The sequence below is a fragment of the Crotalus tigris genome, unplaced genomic scaffold (assembly GCF_016545835.1).
Source record: "Crotalus tigris isolate CLP2741 ecotype Arizona unplaced genomic scaffold, ASM1654583v1 scf7180000024506.7606697, whole genome shotgun sequence".
Taxonomy (NCBI): domain Eukaryota; kingdom Metazoa; phylum Chordata; class Lepidosauria; order Squamata; family Viperidae; genus Crotalus; species Crotalus tigris.
In genome coordinates this window covers 3,727,904-3,753,192 of record NW_024100678.1, presented here as the reverse complement: position 1 = coordinate 3,753,192, position 25,289 = coordinate 3,727,904, and the positions used below count along the sequence as shown (strand labels likewise).

The window sequence follows — 25,289 nt, the reverse complement described above, 5'->3', positions numbered from 1 at the left end:
TAGGTTGAATTCTGGCTTGTCCTCAAGGTCTGTATTAAATAGCTAAACACACTTATAAATTAATCTGCATATCAATAAAACTTAATAGTATTTGATTTGGGTCCAAAGATTGCAATCTTATGCATATATTCTGAAATCCTCTTACTTTAGTAGAATTCTAAAATAAGTATATTGCAGCATTTATACTGAAATCAATGGAACCCTTGTGTTCAATATTTCTCTGTGCTTATCACAATATGACAGGAGAGATTTAGAATGATTAAACAAGCCTTTCAAATGCAACTTCTATTGCACATACGAACTTACAGTCCCTCAAAGACTGCAATAGAACTTGGCCATCCCAACAAACATAATAATTGTGGGATTAATTGCACAAATATGTCCATGGGCATCTCTCACAAGGGCCTTGAGATAACAAACAACTGCTCCAAACACAGGATACATTCATCAGCCTTTTGGACAGAGTCTAATAAGAACACCTGTGTAGCCTTGCATCTGGAGAGTGTCTGTTATGCGATACATTGTAACCACCCCTATATATGTCTTTTGATTAAGCTGTGTGATGTAAAAACCTTAGTAACAATAAAAGAGGGTGTTGGAGTCAGCTCTGGGCTCTCATCCCGAGATACCTGCGTGCGTGTCTCATTCTCCATGGGAGACCAGCACAAATAATAACTGCATATGTTAATTTACATATTTTCTTAGCAGCATTGTATTTCTATGAATTAATTCTGGGAGAGCATGTTAGCATGTTTTTTTTCTTTGATTTGGGATTAATTTCACTATTCCTGAGAGCTTTTTCCAATCTGGTGCCTCCTAGAGGTGTTGGATATAATTACCAGAATTCCACAGCCTACATAAGCATTGGAGAATTCTGGGAACTGCAGTCCTAGTATCTCTAAAAACATTCTATAAGAAGCATCTGCTTTGTGTGTGTGTGTGAGTGTGAGTGTGTGTGGTGGTTTGACAGTTTGTATTGCATGATGCAACATTTAAATAGATGCAATGATACGCCCTAGGGATATATTATTTAATAGCTTCTATAAGCTGTAGTGTAAGAATTGCACCATCATCCTCATTATCCTGAGGGATGTGAGGTCTGCTCATTGGCATAAAAAAGTGATGCTTTGTTCAAATTTTCAGATATCTTACTCAGATAAGAGGATTCTAAAACAAGTTTAAATTGATATCAATCAGGATATACAAATGCAATGTACTGAATATTTTTTCTATTTTGTGTTAAACTAAAATTGCAATATTTTCTTTTATAGTATCAAACTACTACAAGAAAGAGTTCATCTAAGCAGACAATACAAGTGGATGAATATACAAAGTAAGTTCTGAATACTTGTTGCATTAGTTTGCAGGCAATAAATTAAATGTCATATTTATACACATTGTGCTCTTGATATGAAGTCTAAAGTACTTGGCCAAAAGTATAAAACAATTATCCCACAACATCAATATTACAATCAATGTTGATGCTTATATATCTACACAATCAATAAAACAGTTCAGTACTATAATAAATTTATAATGATTAACTATTAAATATAAGATATTGGAAAAAGATAACATCAGTTTAAACTACCCCATTTAATAACAACTGCATTACAGCAATTAAATATCCAATAAGCTGCACAAGAAGTGATATACAGCTATATCCACAAGGTGGCAATGTCTAGAATGCTTCTGGAAAAAGTTATTCTTTAGTCAGAGATTCTTGGTGTTGCTGTAGAAGTAATAAGATCTTATTTTGGGCTTGAAAAGGTCTATTACAAATACTTTCAGTTTAACACAGAACACAACAAACATCCAGCCTTTAAATTATTGTAAACACTGAAGTATTCAAGCAAATGAACAATAATTATTACAATTCTATTTTATTGAAATCAATTAATAGAGATAAATGTTTATTTTTTTAATGAAGCAGGCTTATAATCCCCTGTAAATATGTAAAATCTATTATAGGTACTCCTCAACTTATGACCATAATTCAGCCCAAAATTTCTGTTGCTAAGAAAGACTGTGGTTAAGTGAGTTTTGGCCCGTGTTATGACCTTTCTTTCCACAACTATTAAGTGAATCACTCCAATTGTTAAGTTAGTATCATGGTTGTTAAATGAATCTGGCTTTCCCATTGACTTTGCTTGTCAAAAAGTCGTAAAAGATGATCACATGACCTGAGATGCTGCAATTGTCATAAATACATTCCAGTTGCCAAGTGTCCAAATTTTGATCACTTGACCATGGGGATACTGCAACAATTGTAAGCATAAAAAATGGTCATATGTCACTATTTTCAGTGCCATTGTAACTTCAAATGGTCACTACCCGTGTTTCCCTGAAAATAAGACCCGGTCTTATATTTCTTTTGTCTCCAAAAGAGGCACTAGATCTTATTTTCGGGGGATGTCTTACCCACTTACCTTAGGACTGCCACAGCCAGGCCTCCCATGCCCCAACACCTGCCTTGCCTCGCTGGCCTACTTCTTCTGTGGCTGCTCGCTGCTGCTCATGCGTGGTGCTCCCTGGCTTCTGTTTTGCCATCAGAGGCCTTCCGGAATGATGGCAAAACAGAGGCCCGGGGCCACCATGCACATCAATCCAGAGCTCATTTCTCAGCTGCAGAGGCCTTTCTGGAAGGTCTCTGACCGCAAAATGGAGGCTGAGGGCGATGCATGCAAGTGGCGGCGAGCGGCCGCAGAAGAAGTAGGCCTATGAGGCAAGGCAGGTGTCAGGGCATGGGAGTTCTGGCTGCAACTGTCCTAAGGTAAGTGGGTGTGGGGCACGTGGGGCAGCTCCACTCCATCTCTGCCCTTGATTGTTACCCGTGTGCCTTGCCTCATGCAACCAGGTGCAATGGAGTGGGTTGGGTCTTAAGTAGGGCTTATTTTGGGGGTAGGGCTTATATTGGGCGCATATGTAAAAATAAAGCTAGGGCTTATTTTCGGGATATGTTTTATTTTTGGGGAAACACGGTAAACAAATGTTTGTAAATCGAGGATTACCTGTAATCATAAAAAGTATTACCAGACTTCTGATTATTTTTGCCATCAGAAAATAGTACAACTACAATATTTTCAATTGGCAGGCTGGATGTCGTGGTTCCGGCTAATGAAACACTTCAAAGAACTTCCAGGCATTGATTTTCCTAAAAGTCTTTTATTATGTTACAAAATGTTGGCACGGCATAACAAAGGGATGCTAAGTATTACCAGACTTCTGATTATTTTTGCCATCAGAAAATAGTACAACTACAATATTTTCAATTGGCAGGCTGGATGTCGTGGTTCCGGCTAATGAAACACTTCAAAGAACTTCCAGGCATTGATTTTCCTAAAAGTCTTTTATTATGTTACAAAATGTTGGCACGGCATAACAAAGGGATGCTAAGATCTAAAATCTCCACCCACCAAGCAGTTATTTTGCTATCATTTCCACTCCCTATTTTGCTGTCATGATTTATGTGCACCAATTAGTGTGGAGGACAAAGGTTCCCTTCCTTTCTGTTTCGCGGGCTTTTCCCTCCCTCCTTCTCCTCTGCATTAACTCTAAAAATACCAGACAGTTCTGCATATTTTGTCAAAGCAAGAATATACAATATTAGCAGCATTGACACTGATCTTTGAATTCATTCGTGTTTAACATAAGTTACACATTAATTATTTATGGATGTATATAGAATTTACTGTATACCCATCTCTCACATTATGATGCTTATTAACAGTAATATTAATATAATATGTGCAAACATCTGATTTAAGTCACTCCTAAAATAATTGCAAAGCACCATGATCAAGTGGATATATCTTAATTACAAGTCTTTCCTTTTAGTTAAAAACTTGGAGGTGTATGTACATACTTTCCCTTGATGAAAATGATAAATAAAAGTTTACTTGAATGTTTATTTAAGGCTCCAGTATATGTGTGGTAGCAGGACTACCCAATTCTACCCGATTTCTAGCAGGATTTAGCAGGACTACCCAATTCTACTCGATTTCTAGCAGGATTACTCAATTCTGTAATACAGTGGTTCTCAACCTGTGGGTCGGGACCCCATTTGGGGTTGAACGACCATTTCACGGGGGTCACCAAACAAGGCTGTCCGCCATTTTTTTCCCCTTTTCTTTGGCCACGCCCCTGGCACCCAGTGATGTATAAGTGGTTGGGGGTCACCACAACATGGGGAACTGTATTATGGGGTCGCGGCATTAGAAAGGTTGAGAGCCACTGCTGTAATAGCTTTGTTCCCTATGCCGTCTGGTAAACTCACAAGATTCATTTTTCTTGCCATGCACATTTATACATAACCCAAACTAGACTGTTGTTTCTCTATGTCTTATAATATATATGGGTATGTGCATAATTCTGTATTTATTTTTGTCATATTTATGTAGGGTATATCGGAGGTGGTGACCCTTTGAGAGCTTTATGTAACAAAATTTCATTTTAATGTACGCCGATTAGTGTACATTCAAAGTGACAATAAAGTTATTATTATTCTATTCTATTCTAGTAAGATGAGATAAATTCAGAGCCTTTTTAGGGCCCTGCTTTAAAATAGCCTGAACTTTGCTATTTTGGCTTTGCCTCTTTCTATAATCAGAAATTATTGCCTGGAAAATATGCTATCTGACTAATAATAAATCTCATTTTTTAAAATAAAACATAGACTATCTACACAGATTGAATAATTCAAGTAATAACATAAACTAGGAAGAACTATTATGTTTAAACCTAAACACTGAATTTCATGAATTCTAATCATTAAATACATTAAATTCATTTTTTATTTTTAAAATTCTGTTTGAAATACATTTCTGTCCTACTCTAAATTCAGCAAGCATGTTGCAACAGAATTTTTTTTTTTTAAATGCTAATTATCATGAAGTTCCTTTATTTCAGTACTGGGCAATGATATTGCCCAGGAGTGATTCCATAATTTAAAAAAAGTATTGAAATAAGAAGGGAAATGATACTGAAGTACTAGTATTGTTAAAAATTAGTTAACTCTATCTCATTCATGAGCTGGGAAAAAGATGAAGGCATTGTCATGGAGCACAGCAGAACCAATACATTGCAAGAGCTTGTTTCTGCAATCGGAAGGTACAAGTAGAGAAAAACCCAAAGAGATAGTGAATCATATTGTTAGAGGATTAGTTAACAATGTTAATAGTATTAGTATATAGTATACTGGCCTTCCAGAAGGCCTTAAAAACCTGGCTCTGTTAATTAACTTGTGATTCCATGGTAGAATGGAGCCTATTAGCTGATTTTATGAAAGTTAATGGATTGCACCCTGTTTGTTTTCCTCCCATTTTTTGTTTTTATTTTTATTTATATTAATTGATTTAATATTTTTTATGTATTCTTGATTGTTACTGTATATGCTACCCAGAATTTTTATGTGAGATGGGTGGTTCTACAGATGGAGTTAAATAAATAACTATTCATTACAGAAGCTACAACTGCATGTTTTATATGAAACACATCTTTCTCCATCTTTCTTCAACTCAAAGGCCTTCTACAACTTCTTTTTTGTATTGTCTATCATACCAAGGTTTCTAGCTTGATCTTATTTTGTAGTTCTTCAGAAACTAACAGAATATTTTCTAATGCTTTTTTTTTTTAAATAGGCAGCCTGTTTCTATGGTATACAGATGTTCTTGAATTCTAAACTATCTACTTTTCTTTGAAACTTTTCATTTGATATGTTCTGGTATGTTCAACTGTTTGCTTGACATTTTCAGGCTTATTTAGAAAATAAGAAAATTCCTTCTAAAATACTGTCTTTATAGACTATGTCACACTTTCCACTCTGTTTTCTACATTTATTTTTATTCTTGTTTAAGGTCATGTGACTTTAAAGACTGCATTATTTCATCTGAAACCAAAAGAATAAAGCAGTTGATCCTTCTCTTATGTGGTATTGGATTTGTAAAGAGGTTTTTTTCTTCTGTAGGTTTTTCCTGGATGCAAACAGCTCTTTGCGAAATAGCCACTGCAGCTGAATTATGCTAAGGAAGAAATATTAGTAACTTTATCAGTAAGCAGATCCTATGCTATCTTAATTTTACAAACACATTAAAAAACAAAGATTCAAAAACTGTGCACTGATTTTTTCCTAACGGTTTATATAAACAATATGCACCCAGTTCTTGCCTCAATCACTTCCTAGCCTCTAAGCCAGGGGTGTCAAACTGCCGGCCCATGGGCCGGTTATATCATACGGAGGCTGTGCCCACCCCAGCTCTGGCAATGCAAAAAAAATCATGAAATGTTGCAACATGTAACATGATGTGGCGAGTTTGACACCCATGCTCTAAGCTGAAGCAAACCACCTTCACTTTCCTCCCTCCCTCATACAGAGGCTATACGGCAACTTACAACCATGGCTAAAGCTACTTTGAAAGCTTTTATTTGCAAAAGAGCTGCCATGTCTTCTTTCAGCATAATGGCAATTGCAGATATTTTGATAGAAATAGATGATGCTTTTACACCAAGGCAGCTTTTTCCTGTAACAGCTGCTCACAGGATTTACTGAAAACCTGGATGGCAGCATGATGCTGGCAATTTATTTTCTTTGTGTATTTAGGTCAGCAACAGGAAGAATTGACTGGCTCATATTATTCCTTACCTATTCTCCTTCTTTGGAGACTGCCGAAATGAAGATGGTTAAAGATAAACTTCAAATTAATTTGTGGAGGATTGAAAACTATACCAGTTGGAAATGTCCCAAAGCAGCTTTAAAATAGAGGGCATTTTCAAATAAATTAAAATTAAATAGCATAAATCCAAAGAACTAATATTCTAAATTAGATGACAAGAAGTGAAAGTGTGGAGGCAAATTTTGTGAGGAGGTAAACTCACAGTCATCCCTTCTTGATCTCTCTTCTCTCAAGTCAGTTCAGCTTTTGCTGCTATCTCAACAAACTGGGGACACTGGGAAAAAACCCAGAAATTAATTTTTCCACTTTCTCTTTTATTGCTTGTGTCTTTTTAGAACTCTTACTATGAGATCTACCATAGTAGTGCTAACTTAAACAATAAGCTGAATGTTGATGTGTGCAAAAAACAGGAATCCTGGCAGAGGAAGTGATTCTTTTGTTCTGTCCTGATGCCAATCCCTTTCATATAGTGGACACATTTGTTGTGGGATCTTTTGGTCAGAATAGGGAAGATTTACAAGGAAATGACAGTATTGTATCCCAAAAGAATAGGAAAAGTTGCACTCTCCATTCACAGTGGGAATGAAACATTATTTTCACAATTTTTATCCCTGGCAGAGTTTGCTATTCTCTCCTTACTACTGAAATGTTTAAAACCTCCTGAAGTATCATTTCTTAAATGGCTTTAATGATCTCATCTGTCTCATAAGAAACTCAGAATGATACATAATGTTTTACATACTTAACAACACTAATAGGGTGAGAAATAATAACCATCCCAATCAACTTAATGGAGTTTTAGTTATTTTATTTGTTTCAGTCTCATTCTAGCACTCTGTTTATTACTCCACATTGAGATGGAGAGATACATTTCACAAAGTGTTTGCAACAGTATGCGTGAGAGACAATGAAAGAGAATGGGAGCTGTGAATAGTGTTCTCAGTATTATTTGGCAGTTCATTTGTTCATCCTCCTTTTTGTTCTTGGCAAATTCAATCTTGGGACTGTTGCATCTGGATACGTGAACAGTGCCTAGAGGAACAGAAGAGCCACTGTTGTTCACAAAATATTTTCAGACTAAATGTCCTTTGAGCCTTTTCCCTGTTATTTATGTGAGCATCTGATAATCATTAATGTAAAAGGAAAAGAAATGGCTGTGACATAGGAGATTCTTGAGCCAAAAAAGATACTGTATTCAGTTTGCAAGCTGATTGAAACACATTTGCATGTGTTCTCTTTTTTCTTACACAGACAACTTTATAGCAACAGCATGGGATACTTGTCTGTGACAATCTCAGCCATTTTTTAAAACACACAAAAATGGAAAAATAAAATATCCTAATGTAAAAATTCCCAAATCAAAGTTCTTCCTGGAATAACAAATTATACTAACAAAATATAAGTAATTCTCTTTTCATTTTAATGTTTTATTGTTTGAATCTGGTTCTTCTGTTCTGTTGAGAACTACCCAAGTGGAACAGTTTAAAATAATGCTTGGAATGAGTTTTATGCAGAAAGAAAGAGAAATACTGGGATAATATTTTTAAAAGCATGTTTTAAAGATATTTAGACTATTGTTTTTTGAAAAAAAGCATTGCATTGTTCTATTTACTAAGAAATATTTTCTTCGCTTTCATTTGGTGGGGGGAGGGTAAATGTAAAGCACTCTCTTTAGGCATAGTTCCAAAACCCAAATTACTACATTAATTTTCTTAAAAGGAATAATTAAAGAACCAAACAGTATTCTAACTACTTGCTTTCAATCTATGTTCTTATGTCCGTTGGTTTATAAATGGAAGTGGAACTTTGGGGGGCATGTACATCTATAGCTGTGGGAGATGGAATCCTACTAAATGACTTAGTGTATTTGTAGCAGCTTGTGATGATGGTAAAATTAAGTACATATGTAATATAAGCATTGTTTCTAAGCAGTGAATGTTAACCAAGCTAAAAAGTCTGCTATCCATATGGAACTTATTTCTTCTCTCTGTTCTCAGAATAGTACTGGCAAAACTGTAACTATAAAGCAAAAGAAAAAATGTAGGCCTTTTCCTCCTTTCCATACCTTAATTTTACCAAACACAGTTGGAATAAAACAGCTGGTGTTGAGAATAGGTCTTCCTGGAAATATATTTGATTTTTTTCAGAACTGAAACAAATTTAACATGTAATGCTACAATGTTATATTCAGTATTTTTAGGATTTGTTGCTCTCTTAATGGCTCAATGAATTAGACATTTAAATTTCAGTTTTTAAAAGGTAACTCAAAATATTTTACAATATCTAGAACCATTATCTCAGCATAGTTTCCAGGTTTTTTTAGATGTATCCATTAAGTAATTTTGCAGTCATGTTATTTTTTTAATGGTGTAAGAATATGTCAAAAGTGCATTTCTCAAATAAAGATAAAATATTTATACAATCCAACATCTCACCGGCTCAAGGTTGACTCAGCCTTCCATCCTTCCGGGGTAGGTAAAATGAGGACCCAGATTGTTGGGGGCAATGTAAATATATATTCATTGCTTACTGGTGTACACCGCTTAGAGAGTGCTTGCACTTAAAGCGGTATATAAGTCTCATAAATAAATAAATAAATAAATCTACAGTGATACTTAAATATTTACTGAATATCAGATATGTCTAACCCGCAGCTCATAGACTGTACGTGGTCCTGGACAGCTAGTGGAGCCCTGCAAGACAATGAAAATATATATAAAAAAAGAAGCTTGTTATTTATATACATTAGCTATATTTTTTATTTTATATGTGGCCCAAGATAATTCCACTTCGGTCAACGCAGCCCGGGTAAGCCAAAAGGTTAGACAACTGTGCGGTAAACTATTATTGACTTACTGTTTACATAGCACTGTAAATATATGTAATGCTTTGCAGAATACATGAAGAGAGATATATCCCCTTGGCAAATTATAATATAATGTGGCTCAGAGAAAATGCAAGAAAAGTACAAACTTTTACAGTAAAAGTAAACAGAAAAGCAGAATGAAATTGCTTCAGCTAGATTAATTATAGGTGGAATTACATAGAGCAGGGGTGTCAAACTCAATTTCACTGAGGGCCGCATCAGCATTGCAGTTGCTCTTGGGGGGGCCGGATGGGTGTGGCAAGGGTGGGTACGGCCTACTGGGTGGACGTGGATGGAGTGGGTGTGGCCTACTGGGTGGGAGTGGCCAGTTCTACATCATTCGTGTTGGGGCCTGTGGGGGCCTGGGCAGGAGTGGGACAGATCTGAGGGTCTCTGGCAGAAGGGGGTGGTCCACTGGGGCAAGTGCCAAGGCATGGTCCACTGGGGCAAGTGCCAAGATGGCCACCACAAAATTGTACATTGGCTCCCGGCTGGCCTGGGCCAGGGCCAAGGCAGTGGGGGCCATTCCCTCACTGTTTCCAGAATGGCTTCATGGGCCACATGAAACCACTTTGTGGGCTGCATCCGGCCCCCAGGCCTTGTGTTTGATATGTCTGACATAGAGTATGAAAACCAGAAAAGATTTACAAAAAGTTTAATTTTAAAAAAAGTGGGATTCGGGGGAAACAAAGAGTGATTGCATCTTGCAACTGTTTGAAAAATTGAAGAGCAAAAGTGTTTTTGAGGAGTCCTTCAAGGTATAAAATATAGGACTTCTGGTTCCGGATCGCGGCACCTTTAGTTGTACGAGGAGACTTGTCCCCTCGTCGGCTAGTTTCCTTCCGCCAGTAGACCCTTATGCGGGTTGAAAGTCGCCCTGGAGGGTGCGACTTCCGTCGAAGAGGCTTCTCTCAGTTGTGGAGGAGCGGCGGCTCCTCCAGCTGTCCGGGCCAACTCTGAGGGCCGACAGAGAAGAAAGACTGGCCAGTAAAATGGCCATTCACCTAGCCGCTAGAAACCGCAAGTCAAAGTACATCTAAGCTTGAAAACCCATCGTGGTGTATCTGGGTGAGACTTTTTTCTTTGTTCCTCTTTTTATTCTACTTTGTTTTCTTTCTTTCTTTCTTTCTTTCTTTCTTTCTTTCTTTCCTTCCTTCCTTCCTTCCTTCCTTCCTTCCTTCCTTCCTTCCTTCCTTCCTTCCTTCTTTCTTTCTTTCTTTCTTTCTTTCTTTCTTTCTTTCTTTCTTTCTTTCTTTCTTTTTTGCCTGTAAGAGCCCTGTTGGAATTATTTCCCTGGTTCGGAGAAGCAGCTTTTACTTGTTTGGGAAGAAAGTTGTTGAACAAAAGAATAAAACAAAATTTTAAAGACTACATCTTTTTTATTCATGTTTTGGGGTACTGAAAAAAATATTTTCTTAAGAACTGTATTATCAGTTTATGCTGTTGTTCTTTTTTTGTTGTTGTTGAGAGGTACTATTATTTTATATTGGAAGAGTATTTCTTTTTCCACTTTTTCCTTAAAAAATAGAAAGAAAGGGGGGAAAAAATGACTCTTGAAAAAGATTTTTTAGCTTACTGAGGACATCTACTGGCCAAAAGCTAATATTGTAATTCTTGACTATTTGGAAATGAGATGTTTGGCCTTCAAACTGTTTTTTTGAGAGAAAGATAACCTGATCCAGCTGAATAACTTTTAAAATGGAGCCGCATTCACACTTAAATTGTAAACTTATTCTTGAAAAGATTTATGAGGCTAAAGAAGGAATATGTGCTACAATGAAAGAGTTTACTACAGAATTAAGAGCCAGAATCTCTCCTCTAAATTTCAAAATTGACTCTCAGACTACTTCTGATTATTCTATAAAACAGACTACAGAAGAAGAGGACTTAACTGAAAATAAAGAGAAATTGACTTTGCTTGATAAGCAGTTCACTTATGGTTTTGAGGACCAGGAAAAGCAAAAACTAATATTTGAAATGTCAAAGCAACGAAATTTTATGCTTAAGAGAATCAGAGGGCCAATGCAAAGGCCAAGATGGTCTACATCAGCGGTTCTCAACCTGTGGGTCGTGACCCCATTTGGGGTCGAATGACCATTTCACAGGGGTCGCCAAACAACGCAGTCCGCCATTTTTTCCTCTTTTTCTTAGCTGTGCTACTCCCTTTTATTCTATTGGCTTTTGAAAGCCAATAGAATAGACTCTCTTGAATAGAGTCTAATTCTATTGGCTTTCAAAAGCCAATAGGAATTGTCCAGGCTGTCTCTGCCCTGCTGAGCCCGCCAAAAGTCCCAGTCTGCAAACGGTGCTGCAAGTTGTCTGCAGCGAAGGTGAGCTGTCTGGAAGTTTCCACCCCTCCCTGCTGAGCAACTGCTAAAAAGAGGGCCAGGGGTGGGAGGTGGGAGGCCGGCGGGTGCAGGGAGGGTTGCTGGTGCACATGGGTGCCTTACCTCTCTTGGGCTGGGCCAGCTGGTGGCCCAGCCAGTGGTCGCCCTGCGCCATCGCTGCCCCTTGCTAGCTATGCCTTGGCCGGCGCAGGGGGCGACACCACGCATGTGTGGCGCTCCCGGGCAAGGAAAGTCCTCGACTTATGACTGGTTGGGTAGTCCTTGAGTTACAACCGGTTGGGTAGTCCTCGACTTATGACCGGTTGGGTAGTCCTCGACTTACCACTGGTTGGGGTTGCGGCATTAAAAAGGTTGAGAATCACTGGTTTACATGGATCCAAATGATACTGCAAGCAACAAAGAGAGACTTATCAGTTGGAAGGGAATCTCTGTTATGGAAACCTACCTGACAGAAGAAGAAGCCCAGAATAAGACTGAAAAGAAGTGAATTTTAAAATTTTATGTAATGAACTAAAGGCAATTTAGAATTATAGACTGATTTAAGGATTAAGATTATGAGCGAGATGTAAGAGAAATAGGCGATTAATGGAAGATATATATTAAATTGACTAAGAATGTACTTTTTGAATTGATGGGTTTATCGATATGAAAATTATTATTTTTAATAAGTTGATTTGTTTGTTTGATGTCCAATGGATTGAAATGATTTAAGGTTTGATATTATCTTCTCAGTTGAAAAAGTAAGAGAAAAATGGGTGATTAATGGAATATATATATGAAATTGATTAAGAATGTGTTTTTTTTAGAATGATAGGTTTATTTGTAAGAAAATTATTATGTAATGTTGAGTTAATCTAATAAGATGATTTGTTTGTTTGAGAACATGGATGTTATTAGTTATGAAAATTAACTAGATGAAATTTGAATTCTGTCAAATGGATTGAAATGATTTAAGGTTTTGTCAGTTTAAAGAGATTGATGGATGGATTAGATATGTATAGGATGGATTAATATTTTGTTTTAAATAAGGGATATTAGTGGAAGAAGAAATAAATAAGATCTATGATAAAATTAAAGAATTAGAATATATTTGGAAGGGATACCCGAATTGATAATGTTTGCACTTATAGTTATTTTGACTATGGTAGTGTAAATTTATAAAGCTTAAAATTTATTTATTTATTTATTTTTAATATTTATATGCCGCCCAATCCCGAAGGACTCAGGGCGGCGTACAAAGTTAAAAAACAGTCAAAAAACAATAAAATAATAAAATAATACAATCATACTGCGATCATACTGCGAGTCCGGTCATATCCCGGCCCCCCGGGGACATCAGCCCCAGGCCTGCCGGAACAGGAGGGTTTTAACAGCCTTCTTAAAGGCCGGCAGGGTGGGAGTAGTTCGAACCTCGGGGGGAAGTTGGTTCCACCAGGTCGGAGCCACCACGGAAAAGGCCCTTCCCCGAGGGCCCGCCACCCGACATTGTCTGGCCGACGGGACCTGAAGGAGGCCCAATCTATGGGACCTCACCGGTCTCTGGGAGCTATGCGGCAGAATGCGGTCCTGTAAGTAACCTGGCCCTATGCCATGAAGGGCTTTAAAGGTGATAACCAACACCTTGAATTGCGTCCGGAGACCCACAGGAAGCCAGTGCAGCTCGCGGAGGATAGGTGACACGTGGGCGTACCTTGGCGCGCCCACAATCGCTCTCGCGGCTGCGTTCTGAACCAACTGCAGCCTCCGAACGCTCTTCAAGGGTAGCCCCATGTAGAGCGCATTGCAGTAATCCAGTCTTGAGGTGACAACGGCATGAGTGACTGTGAGTAAAGCCTCTCGGTCCAAATAAGGCCGCAACTGGTGCACTAGGCGAACCTGTGCAAAGGTCCCCCTGGCCACAGCTGATAGATGTTGTTCCAGATTTAGCTGTGAGTCTAGGAGGACACCCAAGTTGCGTGCCTGCACTGAGGGAGGTAAATTTGCCCCCCCCCAGGACTAAAGATGGACCATCCAGTTGGCCTTTGGGAGGCAGGACCCAGAGCCACTCGGTCTTGTCAGGGTTGAGTCTAAGCCTGTTCACCCCCATCCAGACCCTCACATCTTCCAGGCACCGGCACATCACGTCGACCGCTTCACTGAAAGGGCACGGGGTGGAGATATATAATTGGGTATCATCTGCATACTGATGATACCTCACCCCGTGTCGCCGAATGATCTCACCCAGCGGTTTCATGTAGATGTTGAAAAGGAGGGGGGACAGGACCGAGCCCTGAGGCACCCCATAATCGAGGCGCCTAGGGGTCGATCTCTGTCCGCCCGCCAACACCGACTGCGACCTGTCAGAGAGGTAGGAGGAGAACCACCGCAATACAGTGCCACCCACCCCCACCTCTCCGAGACGACGCAGAAGGATACCATGGTCGATGGTATCGAAAGCCGCTGAGAGGTCAAGAAGCACCAGGATAGAGGAATGACCCCTATCCTGGGCTCGCCAGAGGTCATCGGTCAGTGCGACCAAAGCGGTCTCAGTGCTGTAGCCGGGCCTGAAACCAGATTGAAAAGGGTCCAGGTAATTGGTTTCATCCAAGGATCGCAAGAGTTGAGATGCCACCACCTTCTCTACAACCTTCCCCACAAAGGGGAGGTTGGAGACGGGACGAAAGTTCTTCAAAACAGCTGGGTCCAGGGAAGGCTTCTTGAGGAGGGGCCTCACCACCGCTTCCTTTAAAGGTTGCGGGAAAGACCCCTCCATCAAGGAAGCATTGATTATCGCCTGGAGCCAGCCTCGTGTCACCTCCCTACTGGCCGAAACCAGCCAGGAGGGGCACGGGTCCAATAAACAGGTGGCGGCATTCATTGCCCTCACGGCCTTGTCCACTTCATCAAGGGTCACAGGCTCAAACTCGCTCCAGATAATATGACTAAGACCAGCCCCTGGCAACTCGGCTGGCACTGCCCAGTCAGAGTCCAGGTCCCTCTGAATCTGAGCGATTTTGTCCGAAAGAAACTGAGCAAACTCCTCAGCTCTCCCCTGCAAGGGTTCCTCCGCCTCCTCCACTTTAAGAAGGGAGCGGGTCACCCTAAACAAGGCGGCCGGGCGAGATTCTGCGGACGCAATAAGTGCGGAAAAGTGAACACGCTTTGCCGCTCTTATCGCCACTAAATAAGTCCTAAGATAGGCTCTTAATAGTGATCGGTCAGATTCAGAGTTACTGGCCCTCCAACGTCGCTCTAGACGTCTCTTGTGGCGCTTCATCTCCCGGAGCTCCTCAGTGAACCAAGGCGCCCTCCGGGGACCACCACCACAGAGAGGTCGCAAAGGCGCAATTCGATCCAGGGCCCCGGACGCCGCCTCATTCCAGGCCGCAACCAGGGACCCGGACGAGTTGTGGACAAGGGAGTCAGGTATTTCCCCAAGCTCCTCCTGGAACCGATCTGGGTCCATTAGGCGCCTGGGGCGGAACCACCTAGTCGGTTCCCTTTCCCTGCGATGGGGGAGTGATGCTCTGAAGTCCAGCCTCAATAGGAAATGATCTGTCCATGACAAGGGCGAAATCTCTATTCCCCTTAATTCCAGATCATGTCTCCATTGCCCCGAGAGAAACACAAGGTCGAGTGTGTGACCACCCCTATGGGTCGGATCCTGAATTACCTGGGTCAGGTCCATGGTTGCCATGGAAGCCATGAACTCCTGTGCCGCCTCTGAGTGATCGCCGAGTGATGGTAGGTTAAAGTCCCCCAGTACTATAAGTCTGGGGAACTCCACCGCCAACCCGGCTACTCACTCCAGCAATGCAGGCAGGGCTGTTGCAACGCAGCTGGGAGGTAGGTACGTCAGCAACAAGCCCAACTGAACCCGTGAACCCAACTTCAATAGGAGGGACTCACACCCAACAACCTCCGGGGCAGGAATCCCACGAGGACTCAAGGACTTCCGAGCGATGACTGCCACTCCCCCACCCCTGCCCTGATGTCGAGGCTGATGAAGCACCACAAACCCGTCCGGGCACATCTCCGAGAGGGAGACACCCCCCTCAGGGCCCAGCCAGGTTTCGGTTATACATGCCAGGTCCGCCCCGCCGTCCAATATTAAATCACGGACAAGGGGGGCTTTGCTGACAACGGACCTGGCATTAAGCAACAGCAGCCTACAATTAGGGCCCTGTACTCCCCTGTCACCAGTACTACAGGCTGAGCCTTTTGAGGGGCCGGAACAAGGAATCGCTCTAACATAGCGGGTCCTTGTTCCCCGAAGATGGCCTGCCCCTCGGCTCCCGCCATATCTGCCCATCCCAGTCATGACCGGGATGCTCCGACCTTCTCCCCTCCCCGGAGTACCCCCACCCTCACCAGCCTTCTCCCTTCCTGACCGGACTCGCTTTCCATACAAACCAAGCCCAAGGGTAAGTCCTGCCCCCCCCTACTTTTGCTATTGCACTCAGCAGAGGGGGTACCAGGCTCCACCCCCGACTCCACCATTCTCATACCCCAAACACTCAATACACATTCACACTCAACAGGTTTAGGTTGAATTTAAGGGAAAAAGAGAGGGAATATTTGATGTGTTGATTGAATTATGTATATATGTTTTGTCTGCGTATGTTTGACCACCCTAACACCACGGTGTGTCTTGAGTACTTTGTTTTAAAAATCAAAAAAACAATAAAACTTGTCTTTAAAAAAAGATATAAAATATAGTACAACTAAAATAATGTGCAAAGATGTATCAATACCGTGTTTCTCCAAAAATAAGACCCAACCAGAATATAAGCCCTAGCATGATTTTTCACGATGCTTGTAATATAATCCCCAAAATAACCCCCAGTTTATTTGGGCATGGGCGTGGCCAGCTGAACATCGCTCATAGCAGCACAGGCTGCCCTGGGCGGAGGGTGCCTGACCCAGACCTTGAGCTCCTGGGGTGCCAGTGAAGCAGGTGCCGGAGCATATCCGGTCTGGTTGCAGGGCCCCAAGGTGCGCAGGTGCGGGGTGTGTGGGGCAGCTCCGAGGCTGGGCTCAGGTGGGATTTGACAGCAGGGACCATGGTGTGGAAGAAGCATGGTGTGGAGGCACACAATCTGGCCTGCGTGGCACCACTCCCACCCCGCCAGCTGCCTCGTCTCCCCTCGTGACGGAGACACCGGCCTGCCAGATGTACTGGATGGCTGCCTGTCCAGTCCGTCCCACCATCTGTTTTCCCCCTCAGGCCGAGTTAACAGGAGCTGTGGCCGTAGGCCCCTGTGCACTTGCCGCCTCCTGTGTGAAAAAAATAAGATATTACCAAAAATAAGCCTTAGTGGGTTTTTTGGAGCAAAAATTAATTAAGATTCAGTCTTATTTTCAGGAAAACACAGGTATTACATAAAAAACTCCCTTTTTATGACCTTGCAGTTCCTATTCAGAATAGAGTCAGGAAGACTGGGAGGAGCTGAGCGTTTACATACAAATAGAGACATTCTTGGAGAGTTTTCTTCAGATCCTCGAATAGGCAGAAGCCAGTATATATGCATTTGAGAATCAAAGCAAGAAGTAGTAAATAATTTGAGCATCTTATATGAAAATTTATGGCTTTTCTCTTATTTGTTCCATAATCAAGATGCAGGACTGTAAAAGTGGTGCATATAAATGTGGAGGGAAAAGCATATAGAGAGAGGAGTACTTGTTAATAAAGATGAGTTCAGTGTTTATATGAGAAAGGAAGCTATAGGATTGCAGTCTATCAAAATTGATGGATAGACTATAGCAGTTATCCTGATTGAGAAGTTCAACCAATTTCCAAAAACTGGCACTACTCACTGTGTAATGGTCTACTATTCTAAGGTTTCTTTTAAAAAAAGAAGTATGGATGTGGAGGAATATCTTGTGGTTGGTCAATATTTCTTAAGAAATGTAATGAATTTGTTTGAGTTGTATTTTCTTGAATAGTTAAAGAGCCAATTTGATTTAGTGGTTAAAGCATCAGGAGATATGAGTTCTAGTCCCACCTTAGACACAAAGTCCACTGGATGGCCTTGGGCTAGTTACTTTCTCTTAGTCCTAGGAATGAGACAATGGTAAGTCACTTGTGAAAAACTTTGCCAAGAAAACTGCAGAGAATTGTCCAGGCGGTCTTCAAGAATCAGACACAATTTGAATAGAAGAAAAAATTAACACATGCTTTTTTCCCATATCAAATACTAGAGTGGATTTGACTCTGCTTGTGTTAGATTTCTTTTCCGCCAAAGCTGTTCTCAATCCCTTTGAAATCAGGCTTCCTTAGAACCATATCACAACTGATATGGAAATAAAAGGCAATGATGTAAAAGTAGATTCTTATTGTCTTCTTCTAGGCTATTTTTCAATTTTCTAGTCCACACTATAAACCTGAGATGTCTTGATGATCTTCCATTCTATCTAGATCCAAAACTTCTTTTAAAAAACTGTATTAGCCAGTGTTGCCTAGCCCTAGCTGATGTTACCTACTTTGACTGATATTAAAATAGGTTAGGTTAAAACAAAACAGTCAAGCTAATGTGATGTAGATTTTCAAAATTAGCACAAGGATATTTTGGCCAAATTACTACATAATCTATGAATGGACAGATAGCCATTGTTTGTCTTCAACTATTTCATATTAATTTACAAATGGCTTTAACTGTAGTGTAATTTATTTGGATTTTGCTTAGCATGATTTGTTAATCTAGCTTTGTGATCTGTAAATCTTATTTTTGCAAATCATCCTTGAAACAATTCATGTATATAAGTTCACCTTAGATAGCTTTTGTTACTTTGTTCTTACTTCTGAAATTTCCAAGCCTATCCCTTAAAAAAGCCCCGTAGCTCTCTAACTTGCTCAAGTGACCTAAATTAATCTTGCAAAATCCTCTTCAAAAAAATTGTAATTTGGGTAGATATTTCTCTTCTTCCTGCTTAAAATATTATAAAATCAAAGCTTTATTTATTACTTTATGGTAAGTAGATGAAAACAATTGCCAGGCAGGGACACTTGAGACCAAAGGAGTGTGGTTATTCAGATACTTAACAAGATTCTTGTTAAGATCTGTTAGGTTTTTACAAAACGTTTTTAACTGCCTTCCTCTTCATGCATATTCCGAAGGAAGAAAACCATCAGAAAGATTCAGTGAATACTTGAGATTTTTAAAATGCATTTAAACTTTTCAAGGTGATTTTAAAAACCTTTAAAGAAGAAGAGTTTTTAGATACTCTTTTTCCTGCTAAGAGTATGTAAGAGGAAAATGAAAAATGTTTAACAACACAAGCAGACTTTATAGTCAGATCTTTAATACACTAAAAATTCAGCAGCACTACTTTACTCAATTGTTTGTTAACAATAAATAAGGAAGAAAAGAGTATATAAGTCTGAGAAGTAATTTTATGACGACAGTGGGGAAGATTATACCATACAAACACCTTATTAGGATTTATGTCCACATTTCTAATATTTAGATTATTGACGCCATCTCAGTTTTGTACACACTGCTTTTGATACCGCTTTCAGTCATGGGGCCAAAGATAATTTGCTATTATCAGGGTGGAGATGATAGTGGATTATGAAGATATGAACAAAAGACTTTTCATTTTGTTTGCTAGGGTTATAATTGTAACAAACTATTATTATTGTCGAGAAAGAAGAGAACTGGAAATGCCTCTTTGCTTGTCTCCATACTTAGGAGTGGGAAGAGCTGTTTATCATGTCCTTTGACTGAAAATAAATCTCCTCAATGGAAAAAGCAAAAGAGAGTAGTGTAATAGCCAATTAAATATAACTCTGTAGAAAACTGGCCTTGAGTGCGCCATCTCCCTTGCTTTTTCTACTGAGAACTACTTCCCATGCTGTGCACATTTTCCAAGCTTCATCCGGGATGATTATTGACAGTAAAAGGAACCTCGTAATTTTAAAGCTCGGGTTCTTCGAGCAGTTGATCACATGTTTTGATTATGCTATTCCGTCCTCTGTTATGGTCGATCCAATATAGTTGAATTGCCTGAAAAAGCAGGATGATTTGTGTAAAATTTTACGAACTGGGTGAGGCGTGAAGAAAAAAGTCTAAGCCGAATACAGTGCGGTAGGGATGTCTTTTTAGAACGGGCGCAGCCGGTCTTCCTCGATGCCTGCCTTTTTCTAAAGGTGGCTCTTTGTATCGGCAGCTGCATTTACAGAGTGCATGGCTGGAGGGAAATCGGAGAGGAAGCGAGGCGGGGGCGCGCGCCAAGCCGAGTGGGTTCTACGTGCCAGATGTTAGCCCTGCCCCTTGCGCCTGTTTGGCTGCCTCCGTGTGGCCGCGCTCAAGCCCTGTGTGAATCGAGGAGATCTGATGAGTTAGCTGGTTGCTATGGCGAGGAGCTAGTCACGTGGCCTGGGTGCTGCTCCCGGCTATTTGACGTCATCGACCAGAAAGGAGGGGAAAGAAGACGGCGGCGAAGAGAGGCGGACAGAATCGGTAGTAAAGGAAAAGCAGCAGCCCAGCCCGTTCCCAGCCTCTCCTCGCCCAGGCACCCAGGTTTTGGGCTGCTTGCTTTTGGGAGCGCTCCAATGCCTGGTCCTACTCAAGCGCTGTCCCCAAATGGAGAGAACAACAACGACATCATCCAGGATAACGGCACCATCATCCCTTTCAGGAAGCATACAGTGCGAGGGGAGCGTTCCTACAGGTAACCCGCTCTCTTTTCTCTCTCACCACCCGGTGTGCGAGTTTGGGCGTGCGCGCTGCGTGTGCGTCGTGGACACACACCAACACACACACCCTTACCCCTTGGAGAATTGCTGCAGTGTCGATGGAAAAGAGCAGGGTTGCAGGACATTGCATAATAAAAACAGCGGGGCACCAAAACCTAATCTAGCGTGTCTCCTCGTCAGCGTGTGGCATGTTTAGCAGTTTTAATGAGCTCCTTGCATTGTCTCGGTGAAAAACATCTTGTGAATATTCTTTATGTCTTATAGAGGCGCTTTCCCTTTCTTTATTTTCCTGTCCCCCCTCCTATTTTTTCTCTCTTTTTATTTGCATAGCGAAAATAAGGATACGCATTCTGGAGTGAGTGCATTTTTGTTAATAGGTATACACATGCACACACACAAAAAAATCAAGTAGTGCTGGTGTTTTTCTTCATATTCTTTTGTAAAGCAGGCATTTGGAAGATCGCAAATGGCTGGGAGAGAAGAAAGAAGCAGACTTATATAATGGTTGCACTGCCTTGGTGTGCAGGAGGGAAAATGGAATCCTCTAGATTAAGCTGCAGTCTGTGATGTTAAATCACCAGATTGATAGAGCTTTGTAAGAAATGGAACCCCCTGATTGGTGGAAGCTTGACAGTAGAGGTCAGAGTGTCAGGAATATATTAAAAATCCTCTTAATACCGGGTTTGGAAACTAGGTGGACTGTACAGTAGCTGCTAAAAGAATAGGAGACACTAAGGATATAAATTGATATCCCTGTCTTTTTTCTTTAAAAAGGTGTTATTATGTTTCTTGTTTTGATAGAGGCTGTTGGCTGTTTTCTTATCCATAGTTATAAAACATTTTAATAATTATTGGCATATACCTTTGGTAAGAGGTTTCCCTCTTTCTGGCCCTCCCCCTAGACACATTAGCATATCTGGCATGTTCCCCTAGATAGACTCATTAAGATTGTTTCCATTTTCAGTAAGGATAATAGTGTAGCTGAGAATGAGCCTCATGTTTGAGACTTTGCTTTTCCCTGCATTCTAAAAAGGTAAGAATGGTTGAGTAACACAACTGGATGCATCAATATCTTTACGTTTCTTCCTCACAACCTACAATCTTATCACTTTTTCTTTTTAAAAATAGCATGCTCTGGAGCAAGCTTCTGAAAATGAAAATTTGTAAACATGTTTGACAACATCGTGAAATGTAAAATCAGAAAAAAAGTGATCAGTTGAATATTAGTCCATGAATATTACTTTGAAGCAGTATTGCTGCATGCCATTAGCTCAGCTAAAACCAATTTAACTGTAGGTCCCTATTTTGTTCATGAATGGGTGAAGTCACAAAACATGTTTTAAAATATAAAACTCTGAATTATTTGTGAAATCCAAGTCCTTTTTCTTATATTGTTAACATCCATTCAGTCTGGACTAATTTGAAAAGCACCAATTGCTTAAACTTCTCCCTTGTGTTTTATATATAGCATCTGTTAGGTGTGGCACTAATTAGACCTTGAAAATGTGGAATAATTCCTGAAAATTTGAATTATTCTTGTTTAAGTCTTACTGAGAAGTTAGAATCTCTTATTTCTTATCTTCCATTCATTCTATGGTACAGATTTCTGATGGAAAATTTGTTTGATAAACATTTTATTGAAAAATGGGTCTGTCTAATGTTAATCTCATCAAGAACAGAACATTTAATGTTTGTTGATAAATTGTCAGAGATCTTATTGAAGATATCAGTCTTAATACTGTAATGTTACTACTGAAAATAGCTTATTACTAACAGTATATACTGATTTTTTTTTAAAGAAAAAGACTTCTTTGCCTACTTGAGAAGAAAATTTTATGTTGTAAAAGTCTAGACTACTGCAAAAATGTAACACATTATTTAGGGATAACTGCAAATGTATTTCTTTTTTTTTTTATAAAAAAAATTTATTTTCAATTTTACATTACATCATAAAAAATACTTCAGATAAAGAGTAAAATAAATTTATACACATAACTTTCGGTATTGCTCACCCATTTCCCCCCAAACTGCATCCACCCTCTAACCTCTTCTCTCACTTCCCTCTTTCCCTCTTCTTCTTCACTCTCCCCCTCTTCTTCTTCTCCTCAACCTTCCTACTTACTTCTCCCTTTCCTCCTATCTTCTCATTCCAGATGCAATCCAGGAGAAATGTCCGAGCAATTCCTCTCTCCAAAATAAAACATAATATTATAAACAATGAAACTATTTCTACTTATCTGAGCTATTTAACCTTCAACCCATCCCCCCCTCCCCCCTCCCTCCCACTTCCCAGAGCAAATACAGGTTTATACAAACATATTAAACATAATCTATTTAAGTTTACTAATTATACAATAACCAAAATCATACTAACCCTTAACTCTCTTCAAACTTTAACATCATAATTTTATAAACAAATCTATTACTCATAAAATAAATGAAACTTTGTAGTTCCATATTTCTTCTGAACATATTCTATCCATTTTCTCCATACAATAACATATATCTCTTGTGAATGGTCTTTTAAATAAGCAGAAATTTTAGCCATTTCTGCTAAATTAGAAACCTTAGATACCCATTCTTCTAAAGAAGGCAGAGAATCCTTCTTCCAATATTGACCCACCAATAATCTCGCTGCTGTTATTAAAATCAACATTAACTGCAAATGTATTTCAAAGGATCGTGAAAATGGTTTAGAAGGTAATAGGCTTGTGTTTTATTTATTGCCTTCTTGAACATGTTTTAAAGTTTTCTGAAATAAATATGGTACAGAAGCAAAATGTTCCTGCAGCATTTGCTACTACTTGATGGATGCTGTGTTTTATTTCTGACATGTGCTAACTATATGATTACAGATAACCCATTTCACATATTTGCCACATCAATAGAGAAATATGAACAAGCCAAAAACACCAAAATACAAATTTATGACACAGATTAGCATCTGAAAGCCAAATATTATTTAGTTCATATTTCACCAGGGTGCATTCTTAGCAGCCACCATGAAATTGTAATTGTTTCAGTTGGTCTGATCCTCTAAAGTATGCCAGGATCAACTGAAATGGAAGCCTCTGTATGAAAGTAAGCTGATATTTGAACAACTTCTGATCCATCAAAATGCCAGCTATATGATTTCATGTATATTTAGTTCCAGAAGGAAAACAAACTAAGAATATAAATTGTCCAGTTATGGTGCCAATCTGGCAATGATCTTTATTTTATTTTCATAGCATACTTATACAAACATAATTCCTATTATATATAGTAGACTTACTCCCAGCTGCATCTCCATAGTGTTGCGATTGATAGATTGTGGTTAATAGATAACAAAAGTGTAATGCACTTTAAGATAAAGATTAGAATTTTCTCAAATAATTTCATCAAGTTTTGAATGCAGAGACACAAATAGGGTTGATCCTTAAAACTGAAATCAGACACCAAATCGGAGGTGTACAAATTTTGTTCTTAGGGTCATATACAACTTTCTAAAAACAGAGGTACGCCTTGCAAAAGTTACCACAGAATTGAAATTTTAATATTCCAGTTTGAGAAATGTTCATATATGTGAGAAATAATGTTAACTATGTATTGAATTTTAAATTAAAACCCCAGGTTTTTACCCTTATTCTGTTCACATGTAGCAGTGTTTTGCCTGATGCAACACTTAAAACACCAGTTGGCCCTCAGTCTCACGAAAGTTGTTCACTTCTGCACTCTTCTGGATGCAAAGTAGGACACAAGCTGTAGGTTTGCATGCTTATTTCCTTGATTTTGAGTGAGGTTTCTATTTCCTGTTTAGCTTTATCTCTAGGTTGCTATTATGCTTTATATGCTAAAATGTGGTTAGTAAATGTACTTTAAATATGAAACTTCCTTAGTTTTAATGTTGTAAAAACCCTTTAAAAATGTTCTTCAGAGTGCTTAGAAGTAGCTACTTTGGAAGCTGTTCCCCATAATCTCTGTTCATGCACAACTGTTTCGCTTTGCTGGATAAAAAATGCTGATCAAATTGAGAGGAATGCTGCACAAAATGGGGAAGTGCAGAAGTGTAAATTGTTGGGTCACCCAAAATATTGTTTGAATTAAGATTATCTTACTTTTTACTAACCCGAATTCTTAATTGAATACAAACGTGCTCAGGACTTTCCAGAGACTTTGCCAGCATTCTCTTCTTGTGGGTATTATAACTGAGAACTAGTATCTGTCTCTATTTGTACTGTATTTTGAAATATAAATAAACCAACTTTTGTTGACATAATCTTTAAAAATAGATGCTAGCATTTATATTGCAGAATTTCACTTTTCCAGATGTAATTTTAATAAGTTCTTTGGTTAATTGGGGACCTAATCTTTAATGTATGCAATTTCCATTTTGGTAAGAGTTGATAAAGCATAACCACTTGAAAAGGCTCCAGAAAATCAGACTAACATTTGCTTGATACTGCTCTACAAGTTCTTTGACATTTAAGCAGACCTAACAAGGAGTCTGCTTTTTTGTTTTATCCATGGCTCTACACATGTTGATACAGCCATATCTCTTATCTAATTTTTGGAGAAAATTTCTTTACTATGGACTGGAAAGAAAATGGAGGATTAACAGTATTCTTTGCTAAGTGCATTAATAATTGTAAAGTCACACATCAGTTGTAAAACTGTAAAGTGCACAACTCACCCATAGCTTGTGCGGCCTGGTTTCGAACAGGCACGGCCAGAGGGTTGAAGACCTC

The 25,289-nt window shown here is 39.5% G+C and overlaps 1 protein-coding gene across 5 annotated transcripts in view; it reads left to right on the top strand.

Annotated features, from left to right (window-relative positions):
• Positions 1-25,289, top strand: part of MAPRE2 (microtubule associated protein RP/EB family member 2) — an 87,121-nt gene that overhangs the window by 16,965 nt on the left and 44,867 nt on the right. For 4 of the 5 annotated variants that reach the window (XM_039333511.1, XM_039333513.1, XM_039333510.1 and 1 more), the window contains exon 2: positions 1,272-1,333. Coding sequence is in view for 2 of the 5 variants with exons in the window: in XM_039333510.1 (XP_039189444.1) it covers positions 1,272-1,333 (62 nt within the window). In the remaining 3 variants the exon portion in view is untranslated. Of the gene's footprint in view, positions 1-1,271; positions 1,334-20,265; positions 20,538-25,289 lie in introns of those variants that run through there. The other variant, XM_039333508.1, reaches the window with a different exon arrangement.